At 42.4% G+C, this 13,556-nt stretch overlaps 2 protein-coding genes across 2 annotated transcripts in view; one reads left to right on the top strand and one right to left on the bottom strand.

Annotated features, from left to right (window-relative positions):
* The window catches only part of Grap2 (GRB2 related adaptor protein 2), a 93,998-nt gene extending 84,362 nt beyond the window's left edge, over positions 1-9,636 (bottom strand). Inside the window, exon 1 of the mRNA XM_021216943.1 lies at positions 9,626-9,636. The gene's annotated coding sequence lies outside the window, so the exon portion shown is untranslated. The remainder of the gene's footprint in view (positions 1-9,625) is intronic.
* Enthd1 (ENTH domain containing 1) overlaps positions 6,685-13,556 on the top strand; it is a 105,377-nt gene continuing 98,505 nt past the window's right edge. The window contains exon 1 of the mRNA XM_021216941.1: positions 6,685-7,151. Within this exon, the coding sequence (XP_021072600.1) occupies positions 6,803-7,151 (349 nt within the window). The 5' untranslated portion in view covers positions 6,685-6,802. The remainder of the gene's footprint in view (positions 7,152-13,556) is intronic.

Raw genomic sequence — 13,556 nt, 5'->3', positions numbered from 1 at the left:
GTCATATAAAGTTTGCAAGACCAAGGGGCCTCTATTCCCAGTGATGGCCGATTAGGCCATCTTCTGCTACATATGCAACTAGAGACACAAGCTCAGGGGGTACTGGTTAGTTCATATTGTTGTTCCACCTACAGGGTTGCAGCCCCCTTCAGGTCCTTGGGTATTTTCTCTAGCTCCTCCATTGGGGACCCTGTGTTCCATCCAATAGCTGGCTGTGAGCATCCACTTCTGTGTTTGCGGCAGATTCTTAATGATACAGAATGAGCGTGGTTCCTCCATATGTAAAATAGGATGGTAATGACCAATTTTAGCAGACCTTTGAAATGTGCACACGATGTATGTGAATTATAACAATGTATAAATTACTTATTTCTACCCCCACTACCTTGGGGAATAAAATCTAAATATCTTGGACTGATAGCCGAGGCCCCAGACAACCTGAATTCCAGGCTGCTTTTGCACGTTGCTTCTGGCTATGCCTTCATTATATTATCTTCGGGTAAGTAATATCTCAAACACACCAACCTTTTTAATACATCTCATGATTTCATATTTTACGTCCCTATTGACACGTCAGTATCAATAACGTTGGCTAGTACAGTAATTGAAGCTGTGGAGGGTTAAACAATCAAACCTTACCTTCTACTACCAAGTGTTTTCCTACCCTCTACGTCTTTCCATCCTGGTCAAGATTTCATTCAGTTACCAGAGTGTTTTAAAACACGAACTTGATTATACTGTCAATGTCCATAGGGAGGAGGCTCTTTGGGATTTGTCTTTCTTTTGTCACTGTCACTTTATCTCTCTCCACTGTTGTTCCACTAATGGCCTTTTTTCCCCCCCTACAGTCACAGCCACTAGAGGACTTGTAGTTTCACTGAGATAATAGGCGCTCTTTGCTTTCGTGCCTTTATACATGATATGTCCTTTGTCTATGATGTCCTCCTCTTCTTTGTCTACCCTGTGAACTCCCTGTCATACTTTAAGATTTAATTCAGATGTAAAGTGTTCTGTGAAATCTGCCCTTAAATACTCCTTGGCAGAATTAGATGCTCTCTCCTCTCTCATTATGCAATACATATCTTGTCACAATCTTCTATGACTGCGCCTGTCACCTCCACTAACCCGTAAACTCTCATCCAGCACGGGGCTATGCTTTATCTCTGGGTCCTTCCTGCCGGGTACAAAGCGTGAGCTCACTGCTCGTGGGCTGGATATATCAAAGAGTAGCCCTGGGTGAGACCTGGAGCTGTCCTCGAAGCCACTGCGTAGCTGACCATTAGACACACTGCTTTCCACCTCTAGGCTATTAGTCGCTTCCAGCTCCGAGGTGACAGTCAGTGCTTGTAGGATGGCATTTCTGGTTCATTACCATTACAATAGGAACACAAACAGTAAAATACCTAGAAAGCAATGTTAGAACAGTGTCACTGGCCGAGACTGTATAACGAGGACTTTTACCTTCTATCTGTTTGATCCTCTGCGGCCAGGTCAAATGAACCCGCTGCAGACTGCTTGCTAGAAGGCCCTGCAAGTGGCGCGCACTAGGGGGCCGGAAGTTAGGAACCGGAAGCAAGGACACAGAAGCAAGGAAGTGGAAGTTGGCAACGGCGTGGGCGCTTGGGTCTCTTTGAAGAGGCCGAAGAGCCTGGGGGCTTGATTTTGATGAAGGGGAAGAGATCCCCAGGTAGGTGGCTGGAAGGGCCCACCGGATAGTAACCTCTAGTGTGGAGAAGGTGGACGGAGGGAAGCCAGCCGCGTTCCCGACTAACTTTCCTGTTGCCACCGGCCCCTCCCTCCTTCCAGAAGTTTCTTCAGTGAAGTTCTCCATCTAAGGAAACTGTGTCCATTTTTTGTACAGTCGTCAGTATGGGTCTCTTGTGTGACTCGGTGACCCGGCTCACTATTCCAACCCCCCCCCCCCCACTTCCCGTTGAAAAATGAAAAAGGTGCCAGGAAAGACCCTGGCTGGCAGAAGTTGATGCTCTCAGTCTCTACCCTCCGCTTTTCAACATTCTCTCCAAATCACTTGTCTTTCTTCCTTGCCACAGTCCTAGGTGGTGTACTTTATGCTGTAGATGAGGGAGTTATGGTACAGAGATGACATTAGTTAGGGACTGGACCTTAAATCCCTGCAGTTGATCTTAAATGCACTGAGGTGACACCTGTCAGAGCCACAGAATAGCCGTTCCCTTGGGGGTTGGGAGTAGGGTGGGAAATGTAGGGTGCCCCCTTTTTCCTTACTCCCTCCTTCCCTAGGATGGAGGTTACCATGTAATAAGCTTTGGGAAAATCGCTGAACGCAGAAATGGCTCAAAAAAGTTTCTCGGCCTCTTTCAGTGTGGAGTTCCCTCTGTCCAAACCGTAATTTCCATAATTTCTTCCAATGCCACGGTATTCTTTGTAATGGCTTGATTAACAGTCTTGGGCAGAACCAGTTTCCTCCCGAGCCAAACTCAAGTTTGTAGTCAGAACCGGAAGAAACAAGAACTCTGCTTTCTTCCTAACACTGTCTCCAATGTTGTCTTTCCAGAGATGCCTTTGGACACTCATTTTCTTAGATGCTATTGTTAATATTGCCCCAAGTCTGGATAGGTTTTCCAGGTTTTGTTTTGTTTTGTTTTTTGATTTTTTAAAAAAATTTTACATGTAAGGGTGTTTTGTGTTCATGGACATCTGTGTACTTCATGTGTGCAGCACCTATGGAGGCCAGAAAGGGTGTCAGAGCCCTTGGAACTGGAGTTACATATTGTAATAGCCACCATTTAGGTTCTGGAAATAGGACCCTGGTTTGCTGGAAGAGCAGTCTTAACCACCAAGCCATCTCTCTAAACCTGCCCTCTGGTTCTTCAGTACTTGATTTTTCGATTACGAAATCCGAAGTTTCGAAGACCAGTTTCCCCTTTTAACTTAGTAGTGAATCTAAACCGGAATGAGGTCATATATAATCTCCATGGCAAATGTATACAAATTTTGTTGCAAATCTGTTGGTGGGGCTTGTTGTTCAGAGCGTCCCTACCCCTTCCTGTGTGTGTTCTGTAATGTGTGGTACAGACACTGCAGTGCTTTTCTAAACAACAAGACTTCAGTTCAACTGGCCTCAAGGAAACTCTGAGGGATTATGGACCACTAGTTTAACATCATCTGGTAAATGCTTTCCTATCTCAATTCTGGTAAAATGGTGCGCGCACCACACACACACACACACACACACACACACACACACACACACGCACATGAAGAGAACCAGATTCAGCTTTATCATGTATTTTCTTCAGAAATATTTAACCAAGAAAGTTCCTTGTCTAAACAGGAAGTTTTTGACCATAGGGAACATGATTTACATTTCTTCACAACGCTGTATAAATGCTTCTCCAGAGGTATTTGTTGATTGCTTTGAAAATATTTGCTCAAATTCTAAACTTTTACATACATGACTATTAAAGGTGCTGGATTTTTTTTTTTTTTAATGTCATGTTTGAAATTGAGAACTGTAGAATCAGTTCCAGGTTTCCCACAGCGGACTCATTTAGTCACCTGGTCATTCTGTTTTCTCATGTGCTCTGGGTTCCTACCATGGCTAGGTGGTCCTTGTATGAAGGATTGCAGTGGTAAGTAAGACAGCCAGGTCAAGGTCTCTACCCTTCGGGAGCTTCTAGTCTGACGTTATTTGCCACAATCAAACAAGAAGTAGTTAAGTACATATTATTTTAAATGTCATGAAAGAAATCTAAGTGCCAAAAAGGAGATCAATTGGGTGTTGAGCAGAGTATTATGGGATGACCTTTACAGTGAGATAAGAGATCAGAGGGATGATGAATCTGAGACATGAATTGCTTTTCTCCCTCTTATTCTTAGTGTGATGGTGACACAGGTGGCCAGACAACTGAGAGTCAAGTGTGGAAACTTGCCTCCTTGCCACCGAATTTGTCTCAGATGCCATATAGTCACAAGGAACCTAATGACAGGAGCACATTCCGAGACATGCACCATTAGGTGGACACAGACATAGGATGTCCTTACCCAGTCTCAGACGGCTATGATGTCACTAGGTGATGTAATTTTGTGTGACCACAATCACGTATGACATCCTTGCCCGAGGCATCTGTGCAGCACATGACTGTGATTACAATCCCCGGGTTACCTAGAGGAAACAGCACTTCTCTCTAGCTGAGTGTCTAAAACATCATCAGTTCACAATATGTACGACTAACACCAGCTACTGGATTCTTTATGGCCGAATGGTGCCTCATTATATGTTCATGACACTCTGTGTGAACAAGTGATACTAATGGACCTATCTAGACTTCTTTGTGACATTTGTAACAGTTGGGAGTGTATTTAGTTTTGACATGATGTTAGGCACATCCATTTTAAACTACTGTTTTGGGTTAGAAGACTCTTAATTTTTTTTTCGGAAAACAAAATTTGTTTATGAAAATGCTTCAAAAATTTGAGGATGCAGTTTAGAGAATATAAGAAAACTGAATAATAAATGCAGTCTTTCCAAAATATAAATAAGTAGCCATAAAAACAAAAGACTTTTTAACAACTGTTCAATTCCAGCAAGTTATAATTCTAAGGCAGTTTTTTTTTTAAAGAAAAAATAGATTTGTGAAGACATGGATCAATATTTGTTATTCTAGGCTGGTGTTATGGTACAGCTCTGCATTGAGTGAGTTTGGTGGAGGGGAAAAAAGGACAGTAGAAATTGAAATTTTTAATAGGGTGTTGAACCATTATAAATCAGGTTTTCACTGCAGGAGGAAGTCAGACAAAATGCTCATATTCAGGGTGCATACGAGACAACCAGAACATCACAGAAACACACTTTTCTTTTTCTTCATAGGATATGGTCTCTTTCTGAGAAATCTTAATTAAATTGATTATATTTTGTATCTCATTTATTTGAGAGTGCATTGGGTTTAAATCAAAAGGTGGAGGGGCTGGGTTAACGATCTGGTTTTTGTTTTTGTTTTTGTTTTTGTTTTTTTAAGGTGATAGTTCATTTAACCATGCATATGAAAATTATGTTTTCCCGAAATGGATGATCACAGCCAGCTACTGGATGGAACACAGGGTCCCCAATGCAGGAACTAGAGAAAGTACCCAAGTACCTGAAGGGGGCTGCAACCCTGTAGGTGGAACAACAACAGGAACTAACTAGTACCCCCTGGGTTTGTGTTTCTAGCTGCATTTGTAGCAGAAGATGACCTAATCGGCCATCAGTGGGAATAGAGGCTCCTTGGTCTTCCAAACTCCATATGACCTAGCACAAGGCAAGGCCTGGGCCAAGTAGTGGGAGTGGGTGGGTAGGGGAACAGAGGTGGGGGGAGGGGTATGGGAATCTTTCGGGATAGCATTTGAAATGTAAATAAAGAAAATAATAATAATTAAAAAAAAAAAAAAAAAAAATAATAATTAAAAAAAAAAAAAAAGAAAATTATGTTTTCCCTTGCTACACAGATTAATCAGGCGTGAGCTAGAAGCTGAGGAGGCCAAGGAAACAAAACTAAAAACACCAAACAGTTTTTACAAGTTTGATTTTTTTTTTTCTTTCTTTTGGATGGGTGCAGCTTTGATCGAAAATCTGATTATAGTTCATCTAGGTTTCGTTGGGTCTGGATGCTCATCAGGGCTTGAAATCAATTTGGCACAGTGCCTTGGTCCCTGTCGGAGGTGAATCACCAGAGAAATTACAAACTAAGTGACTCACCTTCCTGCAGAGTAATGAAAAAAGAGGAAGGGACAGTTTCATGCAAATCAAAAACTGGTAATTCTCAAGTATCTTTCAAATTCTTAGGGCCGAGTACCCAGTTAAGTTTGAATGTGTTTTTATATTAACCTAAATGCTTCTAATTCTACGTATGGGGCAGCTGTCAGACTCACGCTAATCACTCCAGGCCTTGGGGAGTTCCTCACGCCGCATCATTTATAAATAGCACTTTGATACTGTTGAATGTTAAAACCACACCTTTTTCCCTGAAATCGAGTAAAGAAAGCAATCAAAGCTTTCCCTCTAGCTTGCAGGGCTAAGATGCTGGCTTGGGGTACCACGCATTCGCTGTGATCCAAGGAGGTAGAGTATTTATCTCAATGCTGGCTTTCTAGATAGACCAGAGAGCAGCACCTACTCAGGTTTGATCGGAGTGCTTTGTGGTTCTGCAGGGAACATGGGTACAAGGAGGGCCTCACACTCGACTTTCACCACCATTCAAATTATTTCCAGGACACAGTGTTTGTATAACGACAACGTATGTTAAGAAAGAGGTGTCAGAGTGCAAATTCCCCCTGAAATATGAATCTGTCTCCTCTGTGTGTAAGTCTTTAAACTCATTGTATTCCTTGCCAAGGGGGCTGAGTGATATTTTCTGCAGAACCTTTTAGGAGCAGATAGACTACCTACATTTCTTTGGATAGCTGAGGTCAATCTTGTGAGGGGTTTTCCATGTTCATCCTAAGTACACCTATATAGAGTCCTCATTCCTCAGGCTGGTGATGTGACAGGCTTTCTTGGAAACTAAATCTGGATTTGTTTTTTTGTTTTTTTTTTCAGACTAACTTGGTCTCCTGTAGACTTTTTTTTTTTTTTTTTTTTTTTTTTTTTTTTTTTTTTTTTGAGGAACTTACACATTTTTTGTACTTTCTTTGCAGGAAATCGATACTTTACCATGTGGAGATGAATCATTTGTGTTTGAGAGCGGCAGAACTTGGGACGGATCCGTCAGGTGTTCTGTAAACCAGTCACTCCTGATCCATTGCTCTCACCCCCCTCCACTCCCTCCTCAGACTCACTGTAGCTATGTCATTCAGGAGGCAAGTGAAGAACTTCGTGAAAAATTACTCAGACGCTGAAAAAAAAGTCAGGGAAGCAACTTCCAATGACCCCTGGGGCCCCTCTAGCTCTCTGATGTTAGCTATCAGTGACATGACTTTCAATGCGGCCTCCCTCTCGGAGATCATGCACATGCTGTGGCAGCGACTCAGCGACCATGGGAAGAACTGGCGCCACGTGTACAAATCCCTTGCCCTGATGGACTACCTCATCAAGAACGGCTCAAGGAAAGTTATTCAGTATTGCAGAGAGGGCGTCTGTAACCTTCAAATGCTAAAGGATTTTCAACACATAGATGAAGCGGGCAAAGACCAAGGTAACAGTTTGTAAGAATTCGACAGTGTGCCTGTAAAGACTGGAGTGCATAGCAGTGTTTTAAATCTTCAACTGGAGCAAGGCGGTTCTCAATTTTTGAGTGCCTTGTTATGTAGCCTAGGCTGTCCTGAGCTTGCCCTCCAGTTCCAACCTTCCACGTGCTAGGTCGATGTGCACCCTGTTATCACCCTGGGCTTGAAGAGTTGTCCTTAAATGTCCCAGCCACTGTTTTTCTTAGACAGCTATGATTCTCATTTTCATCCTCTGTGTTGACTGTGGCACTTGGGAGAAGAGTGTGTTTGTTTTCAAAAGAACACAGAACACACGCAGGTCCTGATCCCGTGACGCCTCATAGAAAAGTAAAAACAGCAAATGTAGAAAGGAGACGCTGCCGTTTGTGTATTGATGTCACTGTAATTCACAAGTATAATTAAGTTGGAATTTAGTCATAAACTAGGGAAGTGTTTCTAGGGACTCTGGAATCTCTGAAGGCTATGGAGATGAGCTCACTTAACAGAAGCACAGCAATTCAGGTCTTAAGATAATTCTGGGTGTAGAAAAGAGAAGGCATAGGAAGATGGTATAGAGTACTGAAGTGGATGGGTGCCAAATTTGCAAAGGAAAAGAGCCAACATTCCTTTCCTTTGTGTCAGAAATGCAAAGTTATAATTGTGCTTAAAGTGATAGGTTTTAAGTCATAAGAAGAGAATACAGTTCACTCTACTCTCCATGGTTACTGCATTTTAAAATGACACTTTAAAGAAATACAAAAATTAGACAAAAATAGTTTCTATGAACTCTTCTCCACCAAAACATCATCTCTCCAATTTCTAGCATCAGTGAGGTACACTTGCGACAAGTAGCAGCCAATGTTGACACTGCTACTGATGTTCAGTTTATTTGTGTCATAGTTCTGTAGGTTCTGGAAAGACATACTGTCCTGTGTCCAGCACCCGGTATAACACAGGGTCTTCCACTTCCCCGAGGATGCCTTATGACCCGCCCCCACCCTCTTTGCCCTGGATGCCACTGGTCTTTATAGTTTTACCTTTTCCAGATGTCGTAAAACTTCCTTAGACTCGTTTCTTTCATTGGTAGTATACCCCAAGGCTCTTCTATATCCTTCCATAGGTCGGAAGCTTGTTTCTTTTTATCTTTCCTCTTTATGAAAAGTTTTGTTGAGATATAATGCATATACCATACAAATTGTAACACACACACACATATTATATATATATATAATGTAGTTACTTATAGAATATGGGGCCATTTATATAAAGTATGTATAATTACAAGATTGTTTATTATAAGATGTGATATCTATATCAATACTTGCCTTTTTATATTCACTTGTATTGATTTTTTTTTAAATCAGACTCTCACGTGGACTTGAGTTAATAAGTAGCTGAGCTGAGTTGACCTTGAACTCCTGATCTTCCTACCCCACCTCCCAGGTGCTGGGATTAGCAGTTTATGCTACCATGCCAGGCTTATATTTCTATTGTAAGTGCGCAGTTTGGTATGCTCATTACATTTACTGTGTTGGGAAGCCACCACTACTCTTGTTTAAACCTTTTCTAAATCACTGTCAACATTAAGCAATAGCTATGCATTTCCATTCCACTGAGCCTCCATTTTCCATCTTGATTGACTTGACCATTAGGTACACTCACACGGAAGTGGAATTTTCCTGTGTATTTTTAATTCCCATTAGGCTTCTTTCTCTCACCCTATGGTCCTTGAGTCTCCGCCATGCAGTAGGATGTATCCAAACCCCATGCGTTTGAATGACTGAATGGCATTTTTTTTTTTTTTCTGTGCTCTGTTCCTCTGGGGTGGTTCTATGTGTGAGCCCTCGTGAACAGTTCTCCAGTGAACGTGGCTGTGTGTGGGTTCAGGCCTGTGCTGTCAGTGCTTCGGCTTGCTTAGAGAGCAGTAGAATGGCTAGAGCCAATGTCAGGGTCTGGCCTTTGGAGGAGCTGCTGAGCTGTCGTTCATTCCTATCACCAGTGTAAGAGGGCTCATTTTTCCGGTCCTTGCTAGCACTTGTTATTTTGTCCATCTTAAATTTACAGTTAATCCCAATAGATATGGAGTTGGACTTTGCTGTCCCTTTGATTTACATTTCCCTAAGACTCATGATCTCCAGCATCATGACCCTGCTGCCGAGACAACTGTTGACTTTTAGAAACGTCTTTTCAAATTCTTTGCCTGTTTTCGAATGAGTTCTTTCATTGCTGAGTTTTGGAAGTTCTTTATGTATTCTGGGTACCAGACGCTTATCAGATAAGCGGCTTGAAAGTTTCATCTGGTATTCCGTTATTCTGTAGGTTGCCTCTTTGCTTTCTTGATATGTCTGTCTTCCTATGCACAAAATTTTATTGTTATTTTAAAACAGAGTCTTACTGTGTATCCCTAGCTGGCCTGGAACTTTGCTTTGTAGACCAGGCTGGCCCTAAGCTCACAGAGATCCACCTGCCTCTGCCTCCCTGGTACTGAGATTAAAGATGTGCACAACCACATCTTGCTAGAAGTTTTAAATCTTGACGAAGTCTAATGTATCTGTTTTTCATTTGGTTGCTTTACTTATCACATCATATATAAAGCAAATTATTGTCAAATACAAGGCCGTGAAGGCTGGCACCTATATTTTCTTTTAAGAGTTTTGTGGTTTTCACTCTCTTGACTCCCTTAGCATTTCTGTGGCTGTGATGAAACACCGAGACCAAAAAGCAAGGTAGAGAGGAAAGACAGGAACTCACACAGGGCGGGAACCTGGAGGCGGGAGCTGATGAGAAGGCCATGGAAGGGTGTTGTTTATTGGCTTGCTTCCATGGCTCTCTCAGACTGATTTCTTATTGAACCCAAGGCCACCAGCCCAGGGATGGCACCACCAGCCCAGAGACTGCACCACCAACAATGGCTTGGGCCCTTCCTAATCAATCACTAATTAAGAAAATGTTCTGCAGCCTGACCTTGTGGAACATTTCCTTAATTGAGATTCCCTCCTTTCAGGTAACTCTAGCTGTGTCAAGTTGTCATAAAACCAGCCAGCACACTCTCTTATTCAGATCTTGGATTTCTGTTACCTTCATGTTTCTGTGAGATAGGAGATAGAGCGCCTACTTTAATTTTTTGCATATGGATACCTTACCACCTGTTGAAAAGAATGTTCTTCCCTGTTGAGTTACACTGGTTCCTTATAAGTTATTTCTGTAATCTGTATCCTCATAGATCTGTATGTCTTTTCATATGCCAGCACATTGCTGTATCTTTGTAGTAATAGTTGAAATCAAGGACTGTAAGTACATCAACTCCTCTCTTCGTTTTGAATAGCATTTTATTTACCCCAGGTCCCTTTCATGTCCTGTGGATTTAGTGTCATCTCCCCATTTCTAGTCAAGCAAATGGTAGAGAAAATTCTGGTTGGGATTGCATTGGCTTTCTAGACAAATTTGGCGAGTATTGCTATCTTATTGTGAATCTTTTTCTTTATTTTTTACTTTTTGAGTTTATAATATATCATTTCTCCCCTCTTTCCAAACTCTCCAACATATTCCCACTTTTCTCTTTAAAATTTATGGCCTCTTTTGTGGGAAAATTCTGCTAATTAAGGTCAAAATCCACCATGACCTTGTCTGGGGAATTCTGAGCCCCCACATGTGCCTCTACCTGAGGAATGTCATGTAGCCTCAATTAGATTACTTCCTTCTCCCGATAAAGCCTGTTCATCTAGCACCTGAGATTCATGAAATGCTTTGGAACCATGCTAATGAGACATTTTGGTACCCAAAGCCCTCAGCCAATGACATTTGCCTATCCTGGATGTTCCTCCTCTCAGTCCCCCAGAACATTACAAGCCTTAAATCACCCTAAGTGAAGGTGATATGCCTTCTGATAGCTGGTCCTGTGTGGCTATTCACAAAATGTACTCACAGGCCTTCTGAACATCCTCCCCTCCCCCAGCTGGACCATATCAGGGCCTTTGATCCATGAGAGATAAAATTCTTAAATATACAATGCAGCCTCAGCAGTCCATAAACTGTTACTTGTATGTGTGTGTATTCATAACTGACCACTTGGTGTTGGATAACCAGTTGATGTGCTCTTCTCTAGTGGATATTTCTCCAGCTCTCAGCTTTTTTAGTTACCTGTGGTTCTTTGTCTATGGTTGAGGCTTCACAAGCTTTCTACCTTCCAGGTTAGAAATTGTCCATATCCAGGTCTTGTTTAGGCAGCCATGTTGGTGAGACTTCATGGGTGTAGTTCTGATATTTCCAGGAGGCATCATCTCTCAGTGCACTTCCTGTTCCTCGGGCTCTTAACAACCATGCATTTTCTTTGGTTGTGGTTTTTCTGTAATGTTTTCCCACTGTAGCAAAGAAAAGTTTCCTTGATGAGGGGTGAGAACTACGTAGCTGTGGGTATGAAGATAAATATTTCAAATGTAGTTAGGGTTTATACTGGATTAGTAAAAGGACGGTTGTAGGTTCTCCTCCGAGATCCATGACCTCAGTACCCTTGAGTAGCTGGCTAGGTTTCCAGAGTCAGGCACAGTTTCCTTCCTGATGAGAGGCCTTACACCCAATGAGAAAACTGATGGTTCCTGCCACAGGATGCAGGTCCCTACCGTACCCTCAGTATCACCGTGCCATGCTGGTTGTTGCTGCGGTTCGTAGGCAACATGACTGGCAGCACTGTCGTTTGTCCCCCTCCTGTGGAGCTGCGTGTCACCTTCTGGCCATGAAAACTGGTCCTGAAGGAGGCGGCTTTCAGGTCAGATCCAGCTCAGGTCCCCTGGGCCCGTGGGTCTGAAGTGCGTGGTGCCTTCAGGAACAGGGACTTACCCTCTACCTCTTGGGGGCAACCAAGGACAACAGAAATGACGATAATGTTTTGTGTTTTAGGTTCTCTTGGACAACCCTGACCAACAACTCAGAAGCAGGCTTCTCATGCCTGGTTGTTGTTGTTGTTGTTGTTTGTTGTTAGATAATCTATGGCTCTTGGGAGGGAGTGTTTTCAACCCAGACTGGAAATTTTCATTTAAACTACATACATACCTTTATATACTCACTTATATGTATTAGAGGTATTTTTAGGTAGATTGGTAATATATGCAAGCTGGGTAGTTTTATGTCAACTTGACATCAGCTACAGCCATCTGAGAGGAGAGAACCTTAGTTGAGAAAATGCCTCCATAAGATCTGGGTGTTGGCTGACCATGGGGGTACATGCCTTTAATTCCAGCACTTGAGAGGCAGAGTGGGAGATTCTCTGTAAGTTCAAGGCCATCCTGGTCTTCACAGGGAATTCAGAGATGCCCAGGACTGTGTAGAGAGACTGTCACAGCAGGAAAGCATGACAGCAGGTTGGTGTGGTGGCTGGAGGAGCTTCCTAGTCTGACTACTGTGCCTGATCGTTGCCATGTTTCCCCATGATGGTGGATGCTGACCCTCTGGAACCATAAGATAAGCAAGCCCTTCCTTCCGTAAGTCGTCTTGGTCATGGTACTTTCTCCAGTGGTGAGAGTAGACAGCCTTCCCTTGGTCTTACTTTTAGGAGGAAAGCTTTCAGGCATTTAATATGATGTTGGCTATAGTTTTTTTCTTCCTTTCTTTTTTGTTTTGAGACAGGATCTCACTATGTAGCTCAGGCTAGCCTGGAAATCACAGTCCTCCTGCCTCAGCTTCCCTCCTAAATGCTAGGATTACAGGTTTGTGATACCATATTGGTTAGCTGTGGGCTTTTTATATTTGCTCATGTCGAATAGGTTTTATTATGTTCCTGATGTGTTAAGTGTATTTCAATTTTATTATTATTATTATTATTATTATTATTATGTGTGTGTGTGTGTGTGTGTGTGTGTGTGTGTGTGTGCAGGTGCTTGTGTGCTACAGCATGCATGCAAAGGTCTGAGAACAGTTTTCAGGACTCAGTTCTCTCCTTGTACCATCCCTAACAGGTTCTGGAGATGCCTATGGGTCGGCAGGCCTGGTGGCCGGCCTCTTTACCTTCTGATCCATTTCACCGGCCCTTGAGTGTACTCTAAAACTGAGAATCCATGTTGAGTGTTGTCGATGCTTCTTATGCATCTTTATCCTGTGAATATGGTCTATGACCTTGATTTTCTGCATCCCTCGCATAAATCAGATTTAATCATGGTGTGCATCTTACTTCTTAAGTGTTTATTTTAGATTAGGTTTTGGGTTTAATGTTGAAATTGGAGAACTCTTCATGAGGTTTAATCCTGATGTGTTTGATTCATTCAGAAATTTTTTTATACAAATCAACTTCCATGAAGACTAAGTTTTTATTTATGTTTTTGATTAAGGTCTCACTGTTTTACTAGGTAGTCCAGGCTGGCCTCAAATCCATACTCTTCTTGCCTCTGCTTCTGCCTCTGAAT

This window comes from Mus pahari, chromosome 17 (genome assembly GCF_900095145.1).
Source record: "Mus pahari chromosome 17, PAHARI_EIJ_v1.1, whole genome shotgun sequence".
Lineage (NCBI taxonomy): Eukaryota > Metazoa > Chordata > Mammalia > Rodentia > Muridae > Mus > Mus pahari.
The sequence above is the reverse complement of the archived record's forward strand: the minus strand, read 5'-3'. Positions and strand labels throughout refer to the sequence as shown.